Raw genomic sequence first — 21,254 nt, 5'->3', positions numbered from 1 at the left:
AGTGGCCCGTCATCAGTCCAACCAGCCTGCTTAGTGACATCAGGAACTGCTACAGTAGGTCGGACATGACAGCCTCTCTCAGCCTGCCAAGCTCGATTGTGGGTTAGAGTAACCCGTTTGCTAACCGTGGCTTTGATAGCCGTAGAAGAGAGTGGCAGAACGGGCTCCGGGCCAAGAAAGTTGTGCCTCAGAACCCATTCTGGCTAAAGAGTCAGAGATCTCGTTACCCGCGATACCCACGTGCCCCGGCCGAAGTCTGCGCAACCGCTGCATTTTAATACATAGGCTTCTCTATGTCCACATCTTGGTATAGCTCATACAACTCGCTGTTCCATCAGAGAATACGGAACTCATTCTCGCCTACGAGAAGAGGACCAAAGATTTTTCGGAGAATTCTTCTCTCGAACGTTCCCAGTGCTCTCTCATCAGTTGTCGTCATCATCCACTCGCTTCAGCGCCATACACAAAGACGGGAATGAGTCGGCTTTTCTACCGCATTGTACAGCGTTGTTTTCGTTGGAGTCATCTGTGTAATGAATGAAGTTAATAGAAGTAGTAGGGATGAATGGATGATAAGAGGCATTTTTCATTTCATAGTTCTATGTTATTTTGAAGCATTTTCGCTTTATATAAATGCATTTATTTATTTAACATTAAGTTGTTCATGGCAATTTGCAATCACCGTTCTCGATTCGATGATCGAAGTTTTATCCAGCTCCAGTTTGAAATACTGTTTAGAAAACCACTTATATTTGGATTAGTGGCCAATAAACACTTCAAATACAGTACTAATTCTTTTGGATAATTCCCTAAGTCTGCTTTAGAGAGTGCATCAACTCACCTTCTATTGGGTGTGGGAATAAGATTCCGCCCTCGTAAAAGAGGTGTCGCTGCTTCCAAAGTAGCAATTTTGACGTGAGTGATAAAGATCGCGCAGGGGCACCTAAAAAACTCGAAGATACTCAACTACAACAATTATTGGATGAAGACGCATGTCAAGCCCTTGATGATATGTCTAAAGAGTTGGATGTTGACAGATCAACCGTCGGTAAACGGCAGGTAACCGGGTGCCACATTAATTGAAGGAGAGGGATATCGAGAGACGTTTGGTGGCGTGTGAGATGATTTTCAAACTGCAGAAAAGAAAAGGTTTTCTGCATCACATCGTCAGTGGCGATGAAAAATGGATCTATTATGATAGCCCTGAGCGTCAAAAACCAGCTCCATCGGCAGCGAAAAAAAATATTCATGCTTCAAAGGTTATGTTGTGCAGCTGGTGAGATAAGAAGGGTGTCATCTATTATGAACTCCTTAAACCAGCTGAAACCATCACTGGCGACCGTTACCGACTGCAGCTAATGCGTTTCAATCGAGTTCTCAAAGAAAAGCGGCCGGAATGGAACGGTAGGCATGACAAACTGATTTTGCTGCATGACAACGCCAGGCCACACGATGCTAAATCGGTTCAGAGATTTTTAGAGCGGCTGAATTGGGAAATCTTGCCCCACCCGCCGTATTCTCCAGACATTGCACCTTCGGATTACCATCTGTCCCGATCAATGCAGGCAGTCCGAGCGGTTCACATCTTACGAGAGCATCGCAAACTGGCTCAATCAATGGATCAAGTCAAAAGAACTCGTCAGGGGAATCCGTATGATGCCTGAAAGATGGAGTAAAGTTGTAGCCTCGAATGGCACTTACTTCACATAATATAAGATCATGAATTCTTTAAATGTTTAAATAATTCGTAACTTTGGCTAAAAAAGTACGGAAACTTATTCCCATACCCAATAATTACATATTCAAAACATGTTGTTATGCCAGGCCAAAAAACATAACGCTTATCACATACCATAAATGCTTACGTGAAAAATTAAAGAAACATTTATTATGTCTTGTTCTTTTGCCGATCTTTTTTTCGGCTGGTGTCAGCGCATCACATCCCGTTATCAACAACGTAATTATTAAACTAAATGCAACTCATAAGGCCTGCGCATTAATTTTGAACTATGCCTACATTCACAAAAATATACAAAAAGATTGCATTATATTAATTATTTTTAGCAATAAACATATCACCAAAATGTAGTCATTATTGATAGGCCTCACCTAAAGTAGCGAGCTGAGACTTCTAAATTTTTATATAAAAGTTTTGGTTGCGGCTGCTGTAAGCAACAGTCTTTGGGCATTGGAGCAAAGTATCTAATCCGGAGCAGTTGTTGACTTCACTCGTGATATTGAGTTCTTCAATAAGCACTCTGTATTGTCATACTTCACTGAGGATTTGGGCTGGAACTCGTATTGGTATTATTTGAATATGGACTATGCTTTCTTCTTGGATGGCAAAACATTCGGTTTGAATAAGGATCGCCGTGGTGAATGGTGGATCTACAATATTCAGCAATTGTTGGCTCGTTACTACATGGAACGTTTGTCCCATGGTATTGGTAAAATCCCAAAACCCTCTTGGTATCATGCTTTCGAACAAGGTTATGATCCAGAATTGGTTTCGTATAATGGTGTTGGTTATAGCTACCGCAAAAACTACTTCGAAATCCAAACTGTCGGCAACTTCGACATGTGGCATCGATTGCAAAGCAGCTACAGAAGTATATATAGTACCCTCAATTCCGGAGTCTACACCACACAGGACGGTCAGAAAATCGATCTGCGCCAACCGGAATCTATTGAATACATCGGAAACTATGTGCAAAGCAATGTCGATAGCCCCGATAAACACTTCTACAACTACTGGTACATGCTGCACTATATGTACTTCGCCGACGTCAAAGAGAATGATTACGAAGTAATCCCCAACGCTCTATTGAACTTCGAAACCATGATGCGTGTTCCTTTCTCTCTCAGCATGGCCACATGTGGCACCGAAATATTAAATATTTTCAAAAAGCATCTCCCTCCTTACACCGAAAAGGAAATTGGTCTTACCGGCGTTGAAATCAAAAATGTCGAGGCTAGTGAACTGGTCACCTATTTCGACATGGTAGACATTGATGTTACCAACTTGATGAATGACAAAATGGTATTCGTTGATGGTTCATTCGTTTGGGATAAATCATTGTACGCTCGTCAAATGCGTCTCAACCACAAGCCATTCCACTTTAACATCACAGTGCAATCTGACAAGCAACAAAAAGTTGTAATTCGCTCATTCTACGGTCCTAAGTACGATGAGTACGGACGTCTTATCTCACTGCAAGAGAACCGCGAGAACTTTGTTGAGTTGGATGAATTCGTTTATGAGCTGACTGTTGGGGAAAATGTAATCAAACGCTCATCCGATGACTACCTCTGGACTGTGAAGGATCGCACCACTTACACCGAACTGTATCACTACGTTATGGCTGCCTTCGATGGCAAATACGAATTGCCATTAGACATTAGCGAACCACACTCTGGTTTCCCAGATCGTCTTCTCTTACCTAAGGGTTGGGAGAGTGGATTCCCTGTGCAATTGTTCTTCCACATTGCGCCCTACCAAGCATCCGTCGAGCAATACTCCAACTTCGACTCAAGCTACAGCAGCGGCATTGGTTCCGGCACACGTTATATTGACAACAAACAATTCGGTTATCCATTGGATCGTCCCATTGATGAATTCGAACTGCTCTCAATGTCTAACAGCTACTTCATGGATGTGAGCATTTACCACAACAACACCCTCAAGCAATACTACGAGGAATACGAGAACTTCGGTCATTTCGACTACAACTTCTACAATCATTACTACACCAAATACTTCCAATAAATCTAAGGCTCGAGTTGGCTGTGGCAGAAACTCAATTTCGAATTGGGTATATTTAAGTAAAATATGGAAATCTTGTCAACCGAAACGCTGTGATTAGATTCCAATACCTGTTTTATTAGGGTAACACGTGTTTGATTAGTTTTTTGTGTGTTAATTAAGAAAATGGAAAGAAAACAAAATAAAAATGCAACCAATTGCTACCGCAATCCAAAAGGTATACCGAGAACTAATTTTTATTTAATTCATATTGAAATTTTTGCCGTGGCCAAACTTCTATAAACTCCCTATTATCTCTTAAGTATGCACAATGGCTTATTTCGGGCGCTCGCTTGTAAGTCCAAAGAGGGATTACTTCTTACGTTCTGGATACTGTAGCAGGTTAAAATCCTACCTATCCAGAATCGACCCCGACATACTAAACATATGTCCGGCATGTGAAGGCACCCCGCACGGCACTAACCACCTTTTCACATGCCCCATCAAACCCAATCATCTAACACCCCTCTCCTGAATTATCTCCGAGTTGGCTCAACTGCAACTCGTATTTGCTCTGAAGGACCCAAAAATCCGGCAGGAACCAACCAACATGCTTGACGGGCGATATTCTGCAGTCATACGAAAGCTTGTTTTAGCAGTCTCGAAATACCATATGTGATTTCTATCACTGCATCCACTAGGTGAATAAATCACATCAAAAATAGAAAAATCGTTTTTGAAACTTCAGCAAAATTAAATAATAAAGGGTTTTCCAATAACAGGTGTTATTTTGAATAGCCTGCTATTTCGGTAAATGTCACTTTTGAAACTGTAATTTTTTGATATTTCACAAGTATATTAGAAACTACGCCATTAATAAAAATGGAACGATACACGCTTAAACAACGTATTGAAATTATTAAAATTCACTATAAAATGGTGAAAATTTGGCAGAGACGGTTCGTAAAACTCGAACATTTTTGGGTCATCGTGAAGCGCCTTGTCGGACCGTTGGGACAAGTTAGTAATGTGAAGAATAAAAACGTCGCTCAAGAAGAGTCGAAAATATTGCTGTGGCAGCCGAAAGTGTTGAAGAAAACCCAGGTTTGTCCATTCCTCGTCGTTCTTTGGAATTAGGCATTCCACAAACGTCATTATACCGTATTTTGCATAAAGATTTGGGTCTTAAAGCTTATAAAGTCCAGTTAACACAAGAACTCCAGCCAATCATCAACAACGTCGTGTCTTTGCTGATTGGGTCGTTGAAATCCACAAAAATGATCCGGAATTCCATCGAAAAATCATCTTGGGTGATGAGGCCCATTTCCACCTCGGTGGCTTCGTCAACAAGCAAAATTGTCGGATCTGGAGCTCAGATAATCCAAGAGTTATTGTTGAAAAGCCTCTCTATCCTCAAGGAGGGACTGTTTGGTGCGGTTTATGGTCCGGCGAAGTCATTGGACCTTACTTTTTCGAAATGAAGCTGGAGCAACAGTTACGGTGAATGGATTGCTCTATCGAAAGATTTTTTATGGCCGGAATTGGATGGTGCGCTCAACGTTATTCTGCACTTTCTTCCTGTGGATCTGCAGGTTAAATCCATTGCTGTTCAGAGTGCTATTAGGTTGAAGAAGATTGGCCTTTGGAGACAACTATAGGATATAGTAGCATATTGAAACGGATCTCCCCTTTTCTGTTCTTCGCACTGACCTCTCCATCCGCAAACTGTGTTTTGAGGGGTGTGCTAGGGCTATCTCTCCGAGCAGGCAGGATTGAAAAGAGGAGAGAGTCGGTATGGATATTGATACCTCTGCTTTCACTGACGGATCCAAGATGGAGTCCGGAGTGGGAGCGGCGGTTGACTCTAAATCGAACTCCTGTAAGGAGGAACTCAAACGTCTCGAACGTGCAGGAAACATTTCCCTTGTCTGGGTTCCTGGGCACAGGATTATAAAGGGAAATGAAATTGCCGATGAGCTTACTAGGAAGTGGTCGATAGAACCGGTTTCAGCTGTCCCCTTCTCAGACATCGGTGGGGACACCAACCGTTGTTAAAGGGAAACTACACAATTTCTTTAAAAAAAAACGCAAGATGGTCGGTTGTTGTTGTTGTAGCAGCATAAACATTCCCCGTGCATATACGAGGAATGCTGCTGAAGTGACAGTCCTTGGCCGGATATGAATTCGGGTCGTTCCGGTTACGTAGAACCGACTGTTGTGGAGGTGATGGAGGTCTGTCTCATCATGTGCTATGGCTTATGGCCTCAATAAGATCGAAACAGAACGCTTAAGGTGATGGGACTACCCCGCCATTCAATTTCCAAACTCATTGCGGTGTTCACTGGTCACTGGGTCATCGATACTCATGCGGAGGAGCTTGGAATTCCGTACAACCCCTATTGCAGAAGCTGTGGGGATCCTGCAGAGAAAGAGACTGTGGAACACTTCCTCTACAAATGTCCGACTCTGGCGGCTAGGCGCTTGAGATTCTTAGCGTGCCCTTTGGGGGTGACTTGAAAAAATTCTCCAGCCTAGGTCCCTTTTCTCTCTTCCACTACATCAACAGCACTGGATGGCTGTAGACGGTTTTTCTCTTCCCTAAACCTTTTCACAGGTAGTGGTCCACATTATGGAGTGGTCTACTTGAAGTGTACCTGGGGTACTCTTGCCATCTTACCTTTCTACCTACCTAGATGGTGGTGATCTGGACAGCGTTTATTTTCAACAAGACAGCGCTACGCGCCACACAAGCAACGAAACCATTGATCTTTTACGGGAATAACACCTCTTATTGAAAAACCCTGTATAAAGAACACTAGAAATAAGGAGCAGGATAAGGCGCATCAAAGTGAGATTATTTGCAAGGGGAGCTAAATTATTGCATTTGTAGAATAGGTATCACCTTATGTGAATACAGCTTGGTACAGGAGATTGCAAGTTCCCATAGGTTTTGAAAAACAAAATCGAATATAAATCAAAGTGGTTTAACTTACCTTAAACATTCCAAATAAGAATAGCAGAGTTGATGTAGTAGCTATTTGTATATTTTTCACTGTTTGAGATTCTTTCTATCTAACACAGCATCTAACAATTTGATTGTGAAAAGAATTGTGTAATTGGTTTGCTATTTTTAATACTTGAATGAGTTGTGTTCAATGCGCTGTTGCAAGCGGTATTCGGCTTGACAAGAGACACGGTGCGCACTTCCAGCATGTTGAGTTGGCGCTGCAGTGCTTTGGCTACATGAAAATCTTTATGCTCTTGCAGCTCAGTGTTTATTATGGGCGCCTTGCATTCCTCGCAAATCACCGCATCTACAGTGTCATCCAAGATGTTGATTGGCGCGGCAGCATGCTCGGATGCCGCTACGCTTTCAGACACATTCGAAGAAGTTGCGGCACCAACAACATTAGGCTTCAGAAACTTGGTTATACTTGTGCCAATTTTCCCACCTGCGACTTTTGTTGCTTGTACAGGTGATTTTTTCGATTTTTTCTTAGGTACCGCCGCAGTCGATGTGGACTTGTTAGCAGTTAACTGAGTTTTAATTTCTGTGCGATATTCTTGACGTAGTTGCTGACTGAGCTGCATGGCTATGTGGTGATCTTGATGCAATTGTATTGAACGTGCATCTGATGGTACTTCAACTTTACAAATTTCACATTTCGTCATTTGGAGAAATTCTGTACGCAATTCAGGTACTGCAAATTCTGCATAGCTGGTTTCATAGGTTTCCGAAGGAGTATGCTTTGAATTTACTGGTATGTTGCTTAAATGCAATGCATGCGGCGGGGATGGGTTGGTTATAACGGTTGCGTATTTACGCTTATTTCTTGATAAGCCAACATTTTCATTTGATTTAGAGGGAGATTCAGTAGTAACAACTCTCCCAGTTTCAAACGCCTGCTCATTAATCTGTGGCATTTCCGCAACGGATTGTTCTACGTCATCAACACTACTTTGGAAAGTGGTTGTATTGCATGCATCTTCTGAAGATATCTGCAGATTGCTTGGAGTTGCTATTTCGGTTAAATTAATTTCGTCTTTTGAATTCTTTAAAATCTTTGCAAAAAAACTTTTCGAGATATCAGTTTTTTTAGGCTCATTAGGCTTACACTCGCCTTCCGTAATCATTTGTTTTTTCAATGCATTAAGAAAGAAGCTGTTTTTTTCTGGTGATTGTGTAGTCTTCATCGTATTATTTATTGTACTCTGTATTGCCGTTACATTTCCTGAGTCTGTTGTATTGGTATTGAACTGCACATTAGTTGTGCACGTTGCCTTTTCTCCAGACTCTGCAGTTATCATAGCTGCATCCGAGTTAGTATTTGTTGCAGTATTCGCATTTTGTTCACAGCCACGTCGCAAAAAATTTTCCATAAAAGTTGGTTTCTTAGCAACGGGCAACTCGACTTGGTCTTGCGTGTCTTTACCGTTATTTACATAGCGCGTCTGAATCAAAGTATCTTCGGATTCGTTTTTCCTCTTAGCTGCCATATTCGCGAACATTTCCTGTAATTTACTCTGTCCACTTTGTATTGTTTCAAATTTGCCCACGCTGATACTCAAAAATTTTATGGGATTGTTCAGTGCCAAAGTATTGCCTGTTTTGAAGAATTGTTTGGTATGTGACTGTATAACATCTAAGCTGCATTTTGTTAATGTCTCCTTGTCATAACCATTGAGTGGTGCTGAACGTGAACTGGATACCTCCTCATTGTCAAATTCTTGCACAAAACTGACAACCATTTGTTTAGCACGACGATTATTCTCAATCATATCCTTTTCCATGCGATTGCATACTTCATTGGCCAGCTCGCTCAGCCAGTGCCGCAGTGTATTCAACCCGGTAATGTTGTTACGTCCTGGAAATTTCTTGCAACAACCAATGCTTTTTGAATAAAATCGCGGTGTAACCGCCTCCAAATCAATACCCCGGCATATATTATAGAGCCAAGTGCTGCAAGTTAACATTTTAAAATGATTGAGAACTAAATGAAATGAAATATTTTTTTTTCTCACAACTCACCCACTCTTCTCGTCAAATTTACGTTGTAAATCCTGCTCCGAATACGGTAACAACTCTCCTAAAAATCGTATTTGCAAGTTAGCACAAATCTCTTCGCCAAATTTACCACCCAAACCACGTATTTTGCCAAGCGGCAACGTTTCAAATAACACCGGAATCTGCGTCAGTGGCAAAATAGTCTGCTTATTCGGTTTATTGATGCCACACGCTAATTTTGCGAGTATTTTATTGTGTGCAATACCGGCAGAGCATTCGTAGCCTGTCTCCGCCTTGACAGCGGCACGCACTTCACCCGCAATGGCAGCGCCTATAAGCAGGCGTATATCACTATGACGTGTTGCAGCCATGTCGGCGGCATCATGTGCTTGGGCGAACGCACCAGATTCTAAATCAATATCCTCTGTGTTAGGATTATTGAAACGGTTTGTAATCAAATTGACATATTCGCCTATCCCAGCGTAACCAACAGCATAGGTATTTACTAATCCTTGTGGCTGTAGCATAAATGAACCCTGTGGCATATGAAAAATAACAATAATCCTAATATTTCTTCATACTTTACAAAAATTCAATTGACTCACTGCATTCATATCACCCAAGCGCTTATTAACCGCTTCCGTTATGTCTAAGTATGCCTCGTCGACCGAAGCACGCTCCAGTAACGGTGTAAAACGTTGTAAAACATTTGCCACCTCTTTGCCCGCTTCGCGATACTTGTCTAAGTCGGCCTTTTCGCGTATATTAGGCACTTTTACCAATTGTATTTCTGGGCACTTCTCCTTTGCCTCGTCGCCTCGCATGTGGCGCGTAACGCCCTTGGCACGCGCTGCATAATTTACCGCTATAATACTTGACCACATTTAATAGATAGTTTTTTAATGAAATTTCCTTCAATTATATTTTTTATTTTAACTTACCCACCACCTCGCCAAGCATTGTACTGCACCACTGCTAAAGGTTGTCCTTTCAATTGCGGATCTAGTTTTTCTTCCACTTGGCAAAAGAAACAGTCCATGTCCACCAGCACAATCACACGATTATACTTTTGCTGCATCGAAATATAATTTCTCGTAGACATTTTTGCGATAACATAAATATTTGTATATCTTTAACTATAATAAATTAAATGTTGATAAAAATTCGATTGCGCTAAAAGCAATTGCATCAAAACACGAAACGGCGCCCGCGCGCATACAACAAGTGTTTTCAAATATCAGCTGAGGAAGTTGATACAGTAAAAACTCGATTAGTGGCGCATGACCAAGGCGAATTGAGTACTGAAGGTGGCGCCATTAAAATACAGTTACTTTACTCTGACATCAGCTCCCTTCGCAATACAAAATTAAGAAAAGTAGGAGAAATTGCATGTATGCGAAGATTCAGTGAATGGCTTGGTAATATTGTGATTGGTGAGATTTAAACTACACAAAGTAATGCAAACGAAGTGCCGTGTGTGTAATTGTAAAAGCACAAATAAAGCCTTCAAATGCAGTTTGTTTGCGTTTTTATGCGGAGGACGCCGTGGCAATAAAGTATGTGTGTGTGCGTATGATTTCTTGTATTTGGTTGTGTTCATTGCAAGGCGAATTTATTACAGGTGACAGCAAACACATATAAGTAAAACCCTACATGTATTTGTTGTTGCGTTTGGTGCAACCATCACGTCAAAATCAATAAGCAAATGTAAACATACCAATACATACAAACAAAGCATATCATTTTGACATAAGCCATCCCTACGGCGAAAAATTCAGCTGGGTGAATGCTGTCACCTTAATAAATTCGCCTTGGTTGTATTCATTGCTTTCGCCTACTCTTCTTCTTCCTCACAAACACGTAATTTCCCTTCCTTTTGCTTGTTTCTTCATGGCCTCTTATGACACGGCGAATTCGAAAGGCGCGATCTGTTGCTCTATCATTCTTGAAATAAGACCAAATTGATGGTTTTCGAGAGAAGCGACACAACTCAAAATTAACTCAAAATTCGGAGTTTTGCCGTTAAAAGCAAAAATCAACTACAGAGTTTATATATTTTTATCTGGAAAAGCGTCATAAGCGAATCTTGAAGCAATTCTGAGAAATGGCGTTAGTGTCGTTTTGTCAGGTGATCGAATTGGCGCGTCACTTATCTAGAAAACTGACCCAACTCAGTATTTAGTATTTTTGAATTATGTCACTTTTCTCGAAAACCATCGAAATGTCAGCTATGCTTGAAGTACGGCGAAGTTTCAAATAGCTCAATGCTTTATTTGCAGCACTTAGAAATTGCAGCAATTAGGAATTAAAAACAGGTTCATATCATTTACTTTGATTTGGCTTAACTTCATTTGTTAATTTTAGGCAGATTAGAGAGATTTTTATTCATATTTGTTTTTTAAAAATGTTTGAAGAAAATTCAATAAATGCCATTGAGAAGCAAAAATGTATGTATACGAGGTTTTGCTTGCTTTTTCATTGGGGAAGGATTTTTAGATGGCGGGTCCTAAACCCAGCGCACAACCAAAAATCTTGGTTTCCTGTTTCGCCTTCCCACATGAGCTGGCTCTCAAACGGGTGTTCGGAAGCTATCCAGAGGGTACTTGAGCGAATGCCGCAGGTTATGAGCTGCTCATTTCTCCTCTTCTTTTCCTTTGTTTATTTTCTAAGTTGGCGTCACAAATCTGGAATGACGCAATCTTGCATTTCATCATTATTGCGTTGTAGGTGTCAATTCGCAAGTCGAGAATAGGTTGAGAATGGGTAAGCAAGTAACATTTGAAAATTTTATAACAGTGACGTCTGACTAACTAGGACAACAAAAGTTGTATTTGTTTTTTTTTTAATAAATATCAGAGTCCAAAGAATTACCGAAATTGTTTGCCTATCAGGAAACTGTAATAAACTGCCAACTGAATTATTTTTTGAACTCCTGCTGCTCTACTTTGTACATACAATAACTTATCCCACGTTTTTGACAGACTTGAAATCATTGGTCCATATTTTCAAACAACCCTTCAGTTAATCAGCTGAGTCTCATCAACTAAAACAAGAAGTAATACTAGGTTCACACATAAGTAGAAGCAGGGCCGTAGAGAGCATATCCGGCCCCGGGGAAAAATTGCAAATGCGGGCCCTTTCCAATAATGTCTAATTCATATAAATACGTATAATCTCGAGTCCGGACCCCTCTAAGAACTCCGGCCCCCCCCCCCCTCTCGTCGGGCCTGTGTAGAAGATCTACTTTTTCGTGCTTAACTCCCAATCCGTAATTAAAAAGCGAGATTTCACATACAAAATTTCTCTCCTAAAATCTGAGATTGTAAAATATTCTTAGATAATAACCGTACTTTTTGACATACAAACCTGTGTTTTTCGTGTTATCGATAATTATTATTACGAATGTAAGGAGACACATCAAAATAAAAACTAAATGAAATGCATGCCGGCAAATAAAACAGATTTGTAGACATAATTCTAATAAAATGTTTGTTAAATATTATTAATTATGCATTCATTTTAAATAAAAAAGGGTGTGTCCATAAACGTTTTGTCCTCTTATTACTTATTATAAAATGTAATATACAATTTCCTATGCGTATTGCTGCCATAATTTTTTGCTACCTCAGTAAACGTCGCATACGGATTTCCTCCAACTGTTTATTATTAACAGCCAATTGCGCGATTAAATTAACTTCGTTCAATAATGTGTGTGACTGACACATAGATGGCGGCACTAGTACTAAATCAATATTTTTTTCGAAAGTTGGCAACCTTTTTAGGCTTACTGTCAAAATCATATGTTAATCCGACCATTTGTTTACATGTTACAGTGCTTTAAGTGACGCTACTTTTGAGTTTTTAAAAAAAATGAATTCAAAGCAATTCCGTGTGCTGATTAATCATTGTTTTTTAATGAAAAAAAAAAAATATTGTTCAGTGCCAGGAATGGCTCGAAAAACATTATTCGGACTCTGCTCCATCAAAAAGAAGCATTTGTTATTGGTATGCCGAATTCAAACGTGGTCGTACAGACACCAATGACATTCCATATACTGGAAGGCCAAATGACGCTGTTATTCCGGAAAACGTTGAAAAAACACTGAAAATCATTATGTCTGACCGTAAAGTGAAAGTGAGGGAGATTGCTGACATTCTAAAGATATCATCAGACAATGTACACGCCAACATTTGGGTATGAAAAAGGTGTTTTCCAAATGGGTGCCGCGTTTGCTCACACCGGAGCAAAAACAACAACGAATCGATGATTCAAAGAGCTGTTTGGACATGTTTACGCGCAATAAGTCGGAGTTTTTGCGTCGGTACATCACAATGGATGAAACATGGATCCACCATTTCACTCCAGAGTCAAATCGGCAGTCTGCTGAGTGGCATGCAGCCGGTGAATACCGCCCAAGGCGACCAAAGACGCAGCAGTCGGCTGGCAAGATTATGGCGTCTGTATTTTGGGATGCGCATGGAATAATATTCATCGACTCTCTCTAGAAGGGGCAGACCATCAACAGCGACTATTATATAGCGTTATTGGAGCGTTTGAAAGACGAAATCGCAAAGAAACGGCCTCATATGGCGAAGAAAAAAGTGTTGTTCCACCAAGACAATGCACCGTGTCACAAATCAATGAAAACGATGCCAAAATTGAACGAATTGGGCTTCGAATTGCTTCCCCAACCACCGTATTCTCCAGATTTGGCCCCCAGCGACTACTGGCTCCTCGCAGACCTCGAAAAGATGCTCCGTGGTAAGAGATTTGGCTCAAATAATGAAGTAATCGCCGAAACTGAGGCCTATTTTGAAGGCAAAGAAAAATCGTTTTACAAAGGCGGTATTAAAAGATTGGAAAAGCGTTGGAATGATTGTATCTCCCTAACTATGTTGATGAATAAAAACGAATTTTGGCAAAAAAATGTGTTTTAATTAGTTAGTCACACACATTATTGAACGAAGGTTAGCTATTCCTTTTCCTTGTATTTTCTTCATATCGTTACTAATAAATAAAGAAACCAAAAACACCGAAATATTCCACCAAAATAATTCGGTGAAGAAAAACCTCTCAAAGCAATATTGACAGCTGATTGTCAATTTTCCAGGTAATCTACCATATGTGAACAGGTGGATTTATTGCTAATTGCTGCATATGTGAACGCACTTTGAGCTAACGGTTTAACATTACAATATAAAATAATTCAACTCGAAGTAATATTTTAACACATCAGCACATATTTTTAAGGTTAGGCTTATTTTTATTTTTTTACAAGCATAAGTATCTTATAAGCAGAAATTATTGTGATTGAGACTTACAGTTTGTCAAGAATATATTTGCATAGTGAAGAAAATTTTAAAATTTTAGCTTTGATCGAGAATTCCAACAACAAATAGAAAAGCGAACAAAAAATGTATACACACATTCCATTACTGTACTTGTCTACGACTATAAGGCGCCAACAGTTATTAAATAAACACACACATTACAAAAATAACAACAAAAAAAGATGTTTACTCTATTTAAAAAGTGTCAAAAAAATCTTTGCATAACTGATGAAAACAACAAAAACTGCAGTCCTTTGCGGTTGATATTTTGTATGTCCTCCTTGGGCGTCAATTACCGCTTGAAGACGACTTCGCATTGATTTAATTAGTTTCGGAATATCATATTCCAATGGTATTTTTCCCCCACTTTTCTCTGATGAATCTTATTAATTCAGTTTTATTAGTTGGCGATCCTTTTCCTACTTTCCTTTTTAAATGAACCCACAAATTTCCGATTGGGTTAATGTCGGGACTTTGGGCGGGAGTATCAATAACTTTGGTGCAGTTGTAGAGTAACCAGGATCTGCATAAATAAGATTTATGTTTGGGATCATTATCTTGATAGTATTTGTATTTAAATTTGATCGAATTTTCCGCGTCAACAAAGCCGAGTTTTCTAATACTGGAAGTCAATTCGTTTTTTAAAATATCAGCAGGATATACTTCCTTGGTCATTATTTCGCCCAAAATTTTGATTTCAACCACTCCCATTGTTGATACACAACCCCAAACCGTTACTGACAGTTTTCCAAACTTTACGGTAGGGATAATATTTTTGTTTTGTTGTGCTGTGAGAGGCTTACGCCAAACTCTCTGGGGTCCATCATGGTACATAGTAGAGCATAATTTTCGTCTCATTTGAGAAAATAACGTCATTCCAGTACTCTGTGGGAAGTGATATGTGCTCGATGGCAATCGCAATCTTTTATCAACTTTTTGTTCTGATAACAGAGGTTTTTTCCTAACCACTCTTGAAGATTTTTTTTGTTTTTGCAACACTTTTCGAACAGTTTCATGAGAAACTCATAACCCGTAGTATTTTTCCACTTGAAGAGCTAATCCTCTTGTACTGCTTTGCGGGCTATTATAAATAATTTTACGTTCAATTCGCTGCGTCATTTTTTTTTTTGGTCTGCCTGTAGATCCTTTCAACTCAAGTCTTTCTTCATTTTCAGCACGGTTTCTGATATTATATACAGTTCTAATTTTAAGGGAGAACATATCGGCGATTTCTCTGACTGATTTGCCTTTGTAGTGATTGAAATACACTAATTGAATAATATTTTATGAAACTCGTTTTCCTGGCATTTTTTTATTCAAATCTGAGATCACTTGTAGCACTAAAAACAATCGCTTTATAACTAAATAATTTCTTACCCCTTTCACATTTTTTATTTGTTGTTGGAATTCTCGATCAAAGCTAAAATTTAAAATTTTTCTTCACTATGCAAAGATATTCTTGACAAACTGTATGTATCTTTGTTTTTCCTTTTAATAAAAAATACCGGTTTTGTTAAACCTCATTGCTTGTTTATTATTTGGGCTCTTTAAAATATTCGGTTCGAATTCGAAAATAGATATTCGGTCGGTCTCTACTTTTTCCCCTTATCAAAAGAAAACAAATAACTATTAGTCATTAATTTATTGAGCGCATTCAATAATAATGTCCATTAGTATTAGATAATATTTTCACAGTAGAACTCAATTGCAATTCAATCTAGAGTTGTTGCCAACGCTCATTTCTTTTTGTTTTGCATATAATAATCTCTTAATTTATCAACATTTTTATTTCCAGCAATTGCTTCAAAGAACAATGTTCATAAGTTTTCAAATACACGTACGCATACATACATGCATGTACATGCGATGCATGCTTACACAGATATGCCGACGTACATACATATACATATATTTTTATATATTACATACCTAAATATATCAATTCATTACAGAAAAAGAAAAACAGAATCACTAAAATAAACTTAATCTTACAAAGGCCTTTCACAAAAGTAAAATAGATAAATTATGCGCACATACAAAATATGTATATGTGTAAATACATGAGTGCAACTAAATAGCTGCGGAAATCAAGCAGAATGCCACACATGCATTGACATAATTACTTTTTATCAATTATCTCTTTTACTTTCTCGACATTTAAATTTTTGGTTCTCTTTTCTTAGGCTGCTACAATTTTTTATTGTTTGCATTTTTTCTTTAATTAATTGTTAACATATTTTTAATAGCTTATTCCTATGAGTGGAAGGTGCAAGTTTCAGGTTCATTTTTAGGTGATTCGGTTGAAGAAACAATAGTACAAAATTAGACTGACTGAAGTAGAGCTAAAATTGTTGATACGCTTTTAACCCCCTCCGGCAAAATGACGAGTCTAGCTCAGTCATTGTATGGTATGGCATGAAAAACCAATGGCCAGTGGTATTAAGGTATTGCAATAATTGAAAATAGTTGTGAAATAAGAAGACGTAAGAATTATAAAGTGAAAAAGTTTTTTTTTCAAAATAAATGTTATTTCACTGCAAAGTTTTTCATTACTAAATCCTACCGGCAGGGGTTTATGCGAGTGAATTGAAAAATAGTAAATTTACAAGGAACCATTTAAAAAAAAAATACTAGTAAAGAACTTCAAAAATTACAATGCATTTACATACAATTTCATTTTAGCATTACAAATATATCTCAAATAGTGCATAAATAAAAACAAAAAAATAAACGCATAATGAATAACCTAAACTCTTTTAACCACTAGCGCAATTTTTTTTCGCATGGATACTGATCATGTGCTTAATTAAAACTAACAAATTTTCTTTCTTTCTCGTTATTTGCAGTTAGAAGGCAGTTATAATTTTTATATACGCTTATTTTCGTTTAACTTCGTTAAAACTAATTTAATTTATTCCATTCATAATTTTCTTATGGTATTGCGATTTTATTCGATTACAAATAAATATTTTTTGCGTGTCCCGTGCACTGTATAAGCAACGATTTGTTTTTTTTTTTTTCTCTTTTTCAATTGCGATTACAGCGCACGGGACATGTAGCTGTTTAAAACAACTATGTGGAAATGTTTTATTAAAAATTTTACAAAGTGATTATTGGCTAAGCGCACAAGTGCCTCTCGCCCAAATCCAAAATCCACATTATCATCACAGGCAAGCGGCAAACAATGCATTTCATCTGATCTGTTGTAAATGGAATTCATGCGCAATAGGTTTTATATAATTAATTAGTTTTAAATAGTTTATTCGATTTGTTTTTATGGTTGTAGTTTTCTATATACTTTGCTTATCATAAATTTAGTATAAGCTCAAAAGCCTTAAAATGTGCCGTAGCAACGCACAATAGTTACGACGTAGCTCCGGCTTCAATAATAACACACCTCTGGATTCAATCAAACAACGGAATCTTTACGTATCCTGAAATTATTAAGTGAAAAAATATATATTAAAGTTTGTATACAATTTTAAGCAAATTTACGTCAACACTCACCACATATAGTTTTCAGTCTGCGGTGCTCTCATTACACCTACGCCACCACCTAAACGTCTGTAATTCATACAGCCACACAAACGCCACTGGTTTGTTTCGGGATCATAAACTTCAATTGTTTTTAAGTAGGCCGAGCCATCAAAACCACCAACGGCATATAGTTGCCCATTTACAACAGCCAATCCAACCTAATAAAAATTTAGTACATACAGGTTACTTATTTTTATTTTTTTTTTTATGGCAGCCAAACTTACACCGCTGCGACGCGAGGTCATCGCTACGATGGGGCTCCATGTATTTGTATGCGGGTTATAGCGCTCAGCTGAAGATAACTCCATGCAATCATCACGCCCACCGACAGCATAAATGTAGTTATTGAAAACAGCACAACCCAGGTGTTTACGACGTGTAGACATTGGATTGACGGCACACCATTTATTTTGCCTGCAAGAGAAAAAAATTAAATATCTGAAAAATTATTAAAGTGATTATCACTCACCTTGGGTCATAACGTTCAACGGTATTCAGTGGGCATTGACCGTCAGAGCCACCAATTGCATAGAGATAACCGCTCAGTACGGCAACAGCCACACCCAAACGGCGCGTAGTCATTGGTGCAACCTATTAAAAAAAAGAGTATATTAATTAATTAAAAAGCCATAAGTAGTGCAAATAACAAATTATAATTAATAAATATAGTGAAACACAAAATAGTAAAAGTAATAATTAAACAAAAAGAAACGAAACGTTTGTCAAAAATATTATAATTAAATATAAACAATGAAAAAAAAAATTAAAGATCATAAATGGACTTTTCTCGTACACTATTACCCACCTTAGACCATTTATTTTCCTTAGGATCGTAGCGTTCAACATGATTCAAACACTGGACACCATCCTGCCCGCCAACAGCATATAAAAACCCATCAAGCACGGCTACGCCAACACTGGTGCGACAGGAGGTGGTTGGCGCCACATCACAAGACCACTGATTGGTTTGCGGATCATAACGCTCAATGCTATTTAAATAACTTTGCCCATCATGTCCTCCAACAGCATACAACAGATCATTGAGTACAGCAACACCGACGCCACAGCGTCGTTTACTCATGGGTGCAACCATTTTCCAATCATTCGTTTGTGGATCAAATCGTTCAACGGAGGCAATGGCATCACCTGAACACCAACCCCCTACAGCGAACAAAACTTCACCACGACGGGTAGGTTTACGTGGGCGCGTACGAGGGCCCTGCATTAGTGGACGTTCTTGTGGCAAGAGCAAATAGTTCTTTGCTTCATCAACGAGGTCACGACAAGCTTCATCTGAGCGCACCAATAAATCTGATCCAACAGTACCGACCAGAAATTTCGGTGACAATAGCGGTAAGCGCACATGTTGCAGTACCTTAAAAAAGTGGAAAATATTTACAAAATCATAAGTATATTAGTTTTATATTTTTTCGAATTTTCACTTAAATAATACCTGTGCCAAATGTTGACGCCGATCAGCAACATTGTATTTCAGCCAAGACATGACTGCATTGAAAACCTGCTCCTCAGAACGAACATTCAATTCATCACTGCAAATGATATCCACAAGTTGTCCGACTGGTAGCAGCAAAAACTCTTCGCTCTCCATTACCTCTTGGAAGTTGTGTTGTGTGAATTTGTCGGCAATTCGTAAAAGTTCACGACATGAATGCGTATCGGCAAAAGCGCGTATGCCTAAGCAATTTGTTGGATCCAATTGGCGCTTGAGGAATTCACAGCAAATGTCCTGAATTTCGACCAACTGCAGCAAACAAGCGGCCGGTAACAATGTCTGCACATTGGACTCTTCAACAATGATATGAGCAGTGTAACAAAAATCAATGAGTAGCTCCATGGCGTTTTCATCAATATCGCGTATGGTCACTTCAGTTTGTCGTGATTCCTCCAATTCACCGGTAAACATGGCGCGAAAGTATGGACTGCATGCGGAAAGTATAACACGATGGGCAAATATTTTACGACCTCCAACATTGAGTACAACATCGCAAAGTTCGCGATGGCGTCGGAGCATATTCAACTCGGATAATGTAACTTTGGGGTGCTTCTCCGAGGTGTGCGAAAGTCGTGCCGGTGATGGTGGCCGATCAATGGCGCCAGTGGAGGCGCCCGCACTTCCTGCTGCGCCTGGAAGCATTGGATCGCCCATCCTGTTCGCCGCTAAACGCAGCGGGGCAGAAGCCCAACCCCACACCGCGTCTATCTGTAAAGAATGATGGATGAGTAGATGAAATAGAATAAGAATATTAACTTTTAAGCACCCTGCTTTTTCACTTCCTGTAAATCTACAAGTTACGGTATTTATCTCAAACTGATGTACAGACACTTCTTTTTTTTTTTAATTTATACATGTGTGCGGTCTCGACTCGCTCCAAAAATATCACATGTATCGGCTCATGTAAGAACTAAGAAAACTTATTCGCCCACTATTTCCGTCGCACTGCTGATGCCCACAACAGCTGTCAACAACAGCCCTCACAACAGAGACAAAAACAACGCATAAAATATCTATGCCACTGTCATTGCCTGACAAACAGTTTTACCTACTTTTTCTGAGCCAATTATCAATTACTGCTTAAGTAAAACGTATACACTAGCAATTACATGTTCTTTTTTTTCTTACCTTAGCGTTTTTGTCAACGACAAGCCCAAAACACCACGACCAACTCCAGGTAGCAATTCTCGAAAATGCAATTTTCGCGGTTTCCTCAGTAGCGTCGTTGCATTGAAATTTCTATATGTAAAACTTTTCGAATGCGAAATATAAAAAATTATGTCGAATTTTATTTTTCCATATACTATTTTGTGCACTCAGCTAACTAACCGACCTTCCTCCAAAATGTTCGTCTGCGCGATTGCTACCGCCCTATGCTGGTGTCGCACCGTTCTGCTACTGCTGCTTCTATTTTTGTTACCCTTTATCTTGTCTTTCGTTCGATTTTGCAAGGTAAATTTTGCAAATGCAATCACAGTAAGCTAACTCGCGAAAAACCGGGTTACTATAGCGTAACTAGTGTATTCGCACTCATCTTTGATAGTTTTAAGAAAAGTTATGAGTTTTTCTCAATAATTTTTACGAAAAATCAGAAAAATCGTCACTTTTTCTCGATCCACCTCACTGCACAAACACCAACACGCATCCGACTGCCAGTGCTGCCAATAGTTTTTCAATTCTTCTTCTTCAATACAGTTTAATCGTCACAAATAATTATCAAAACAATTAATCGAAATTTAACCCTAATATTTAAAAAATATTTTTTTAGGGCTTTAGGATTGAAACCCTAAATGTATGAAATAACCATTTTCTAGCTCGTTTATGACAGATATCATCCATTAGAAAATTTACGAAATATGGCAGCTTTTTTAATGTGTTTGTGTAAAGAGGAGATATATAAATAATGATAAATGCATTTACTACAAGGCAACCCAAATACAAATAAATCATCCACTGTTTACAAAGAGCTATTTATGCAGTTTCATTCAATACATGTTTTGTTAATAAGTTGCAAAAGTTTAAAATAAACTTTACCTATTTACGTTTGCGTTGGTACGGCAATTCTCTCAGTGATTTTGAATAAATAGAACATTGTGATCAGCTGTATGTGTGTAAATAAAGATACA

General features: G+C 38.7%; 3 protein-coding genes across 6 annotated transcripts; 1 reads left to right on the top strand and 2 right to left on the bottom strand.

Moving 5' to 3' along the window:
- The first annotated feature begins 1,890 nt into the window (after window positions 1–1,890).
- Window positions 1,891–3,939, top strand: LOC129242165 (larval serum protein 1 beta chain-like). The gene is made up of 2 exons (XM_054878729.1): window positions 1,891–1,957; window positions 2,217–3,939. The coding sequence occupies exons 1-2, from the start codon at window positions 1,891–1,893 to the stop codon at window positions 3,764–3,766; spliced, it is 1,617 nt and encodes a 538-aa protein (XP_054734704.1). The 3' UTR covers window positions 3,767–3,939.
- A 2,825-nt stretch (window positions 3,940–6,764) lies between these two features.
- On the bottom strand, window positions 6,765–9,950 carry LOC129240856 (DNA polymerase eta). The gene is made up of 4 exons (XM_054876887.1): window positions 9,689–9,950; window positions 9,353–9,620; window positions 8,772–9,283; window positions 6,765–8,702 (listed from the first exon to the last, which is right to left on the bottom strand). Exons 1-4 carry the CDS (start codon window positions 9,847–9,849, stop codon window positions 6,827–6,829), a joined length of 2,817 nt encoding a protein of 938 aa, XP_054732862.1. The 5' UTR covers window positions 9,850–9,950; the 3' UTR covers window positions 6,765–6,826.
- Window positions 9,951–15,705: 5,755 nt separating this feature from the next.
- Window positions 15,706–20,782, bottom strand: LOC129240687 (kelch-like protein diablo). 4 transcript variants are annotated; one of them, XM_054876627.1, is made up of 8 exons: window positions 20,458–20,782; window positions 20,257–20,379; window positions 19,069–19,836; window positions 18,421–18,990; window positions 18,085–18,206; window positions 17,840–18,029; window positions 17,586–17,773; window positions 15,706–17,512 (listed from the first exon to the last, which is right to left on the bottom strand). In XM_054876627.1, the coding sequence occupies exons 3-8, from the start codon at window positions 19,780–19,782 to the stop codon at window positions 17,488–17,490; spliced, it is 1,809 nt and encodes a 602-aa protein (XP_054732602.1). In that variant the 5' UTR covers window positions 19,783–19,836; window positions 20,257–20,379; window positions 20,458–20,782; the 3' UTR covers window positions 15,706–17,487. The 4 variants fall into 4 exon arrangements, with proteins under 4 accessions (XP_054732602.1, XP_054732603.1, XP_054732601.1 ...); XM_054876628.1 differs by having other exon boundaries at window positions 20,462–20,782; XM_054876626.1 differs by having other exon boundaries at window positions 20,257–20,782.
- Between the last annotated feature and the right edge of the window lie 472 nt (window positions 20,783–21,254).

Source organism: Anastrepha obliqua, chromosome 3, assembly GCF_027943255.1.
Source record: "Anastrepha obliqua isolate idAnaObli1 chromosome 3, idAnaObli1_1.0, whole genome shotgun sequence".
In the NCBI taxonomy this organism is placed as follows: domain Eukaryota; kingdom Metazoa; phylum Arthropoda; class Insecta; order Diptera; family Tephritidae; genus Anastrepha; species Anastrepha obliqua.
This window is presented reverse-complemented; position numbering and strand designations above follow the sequence as displayed.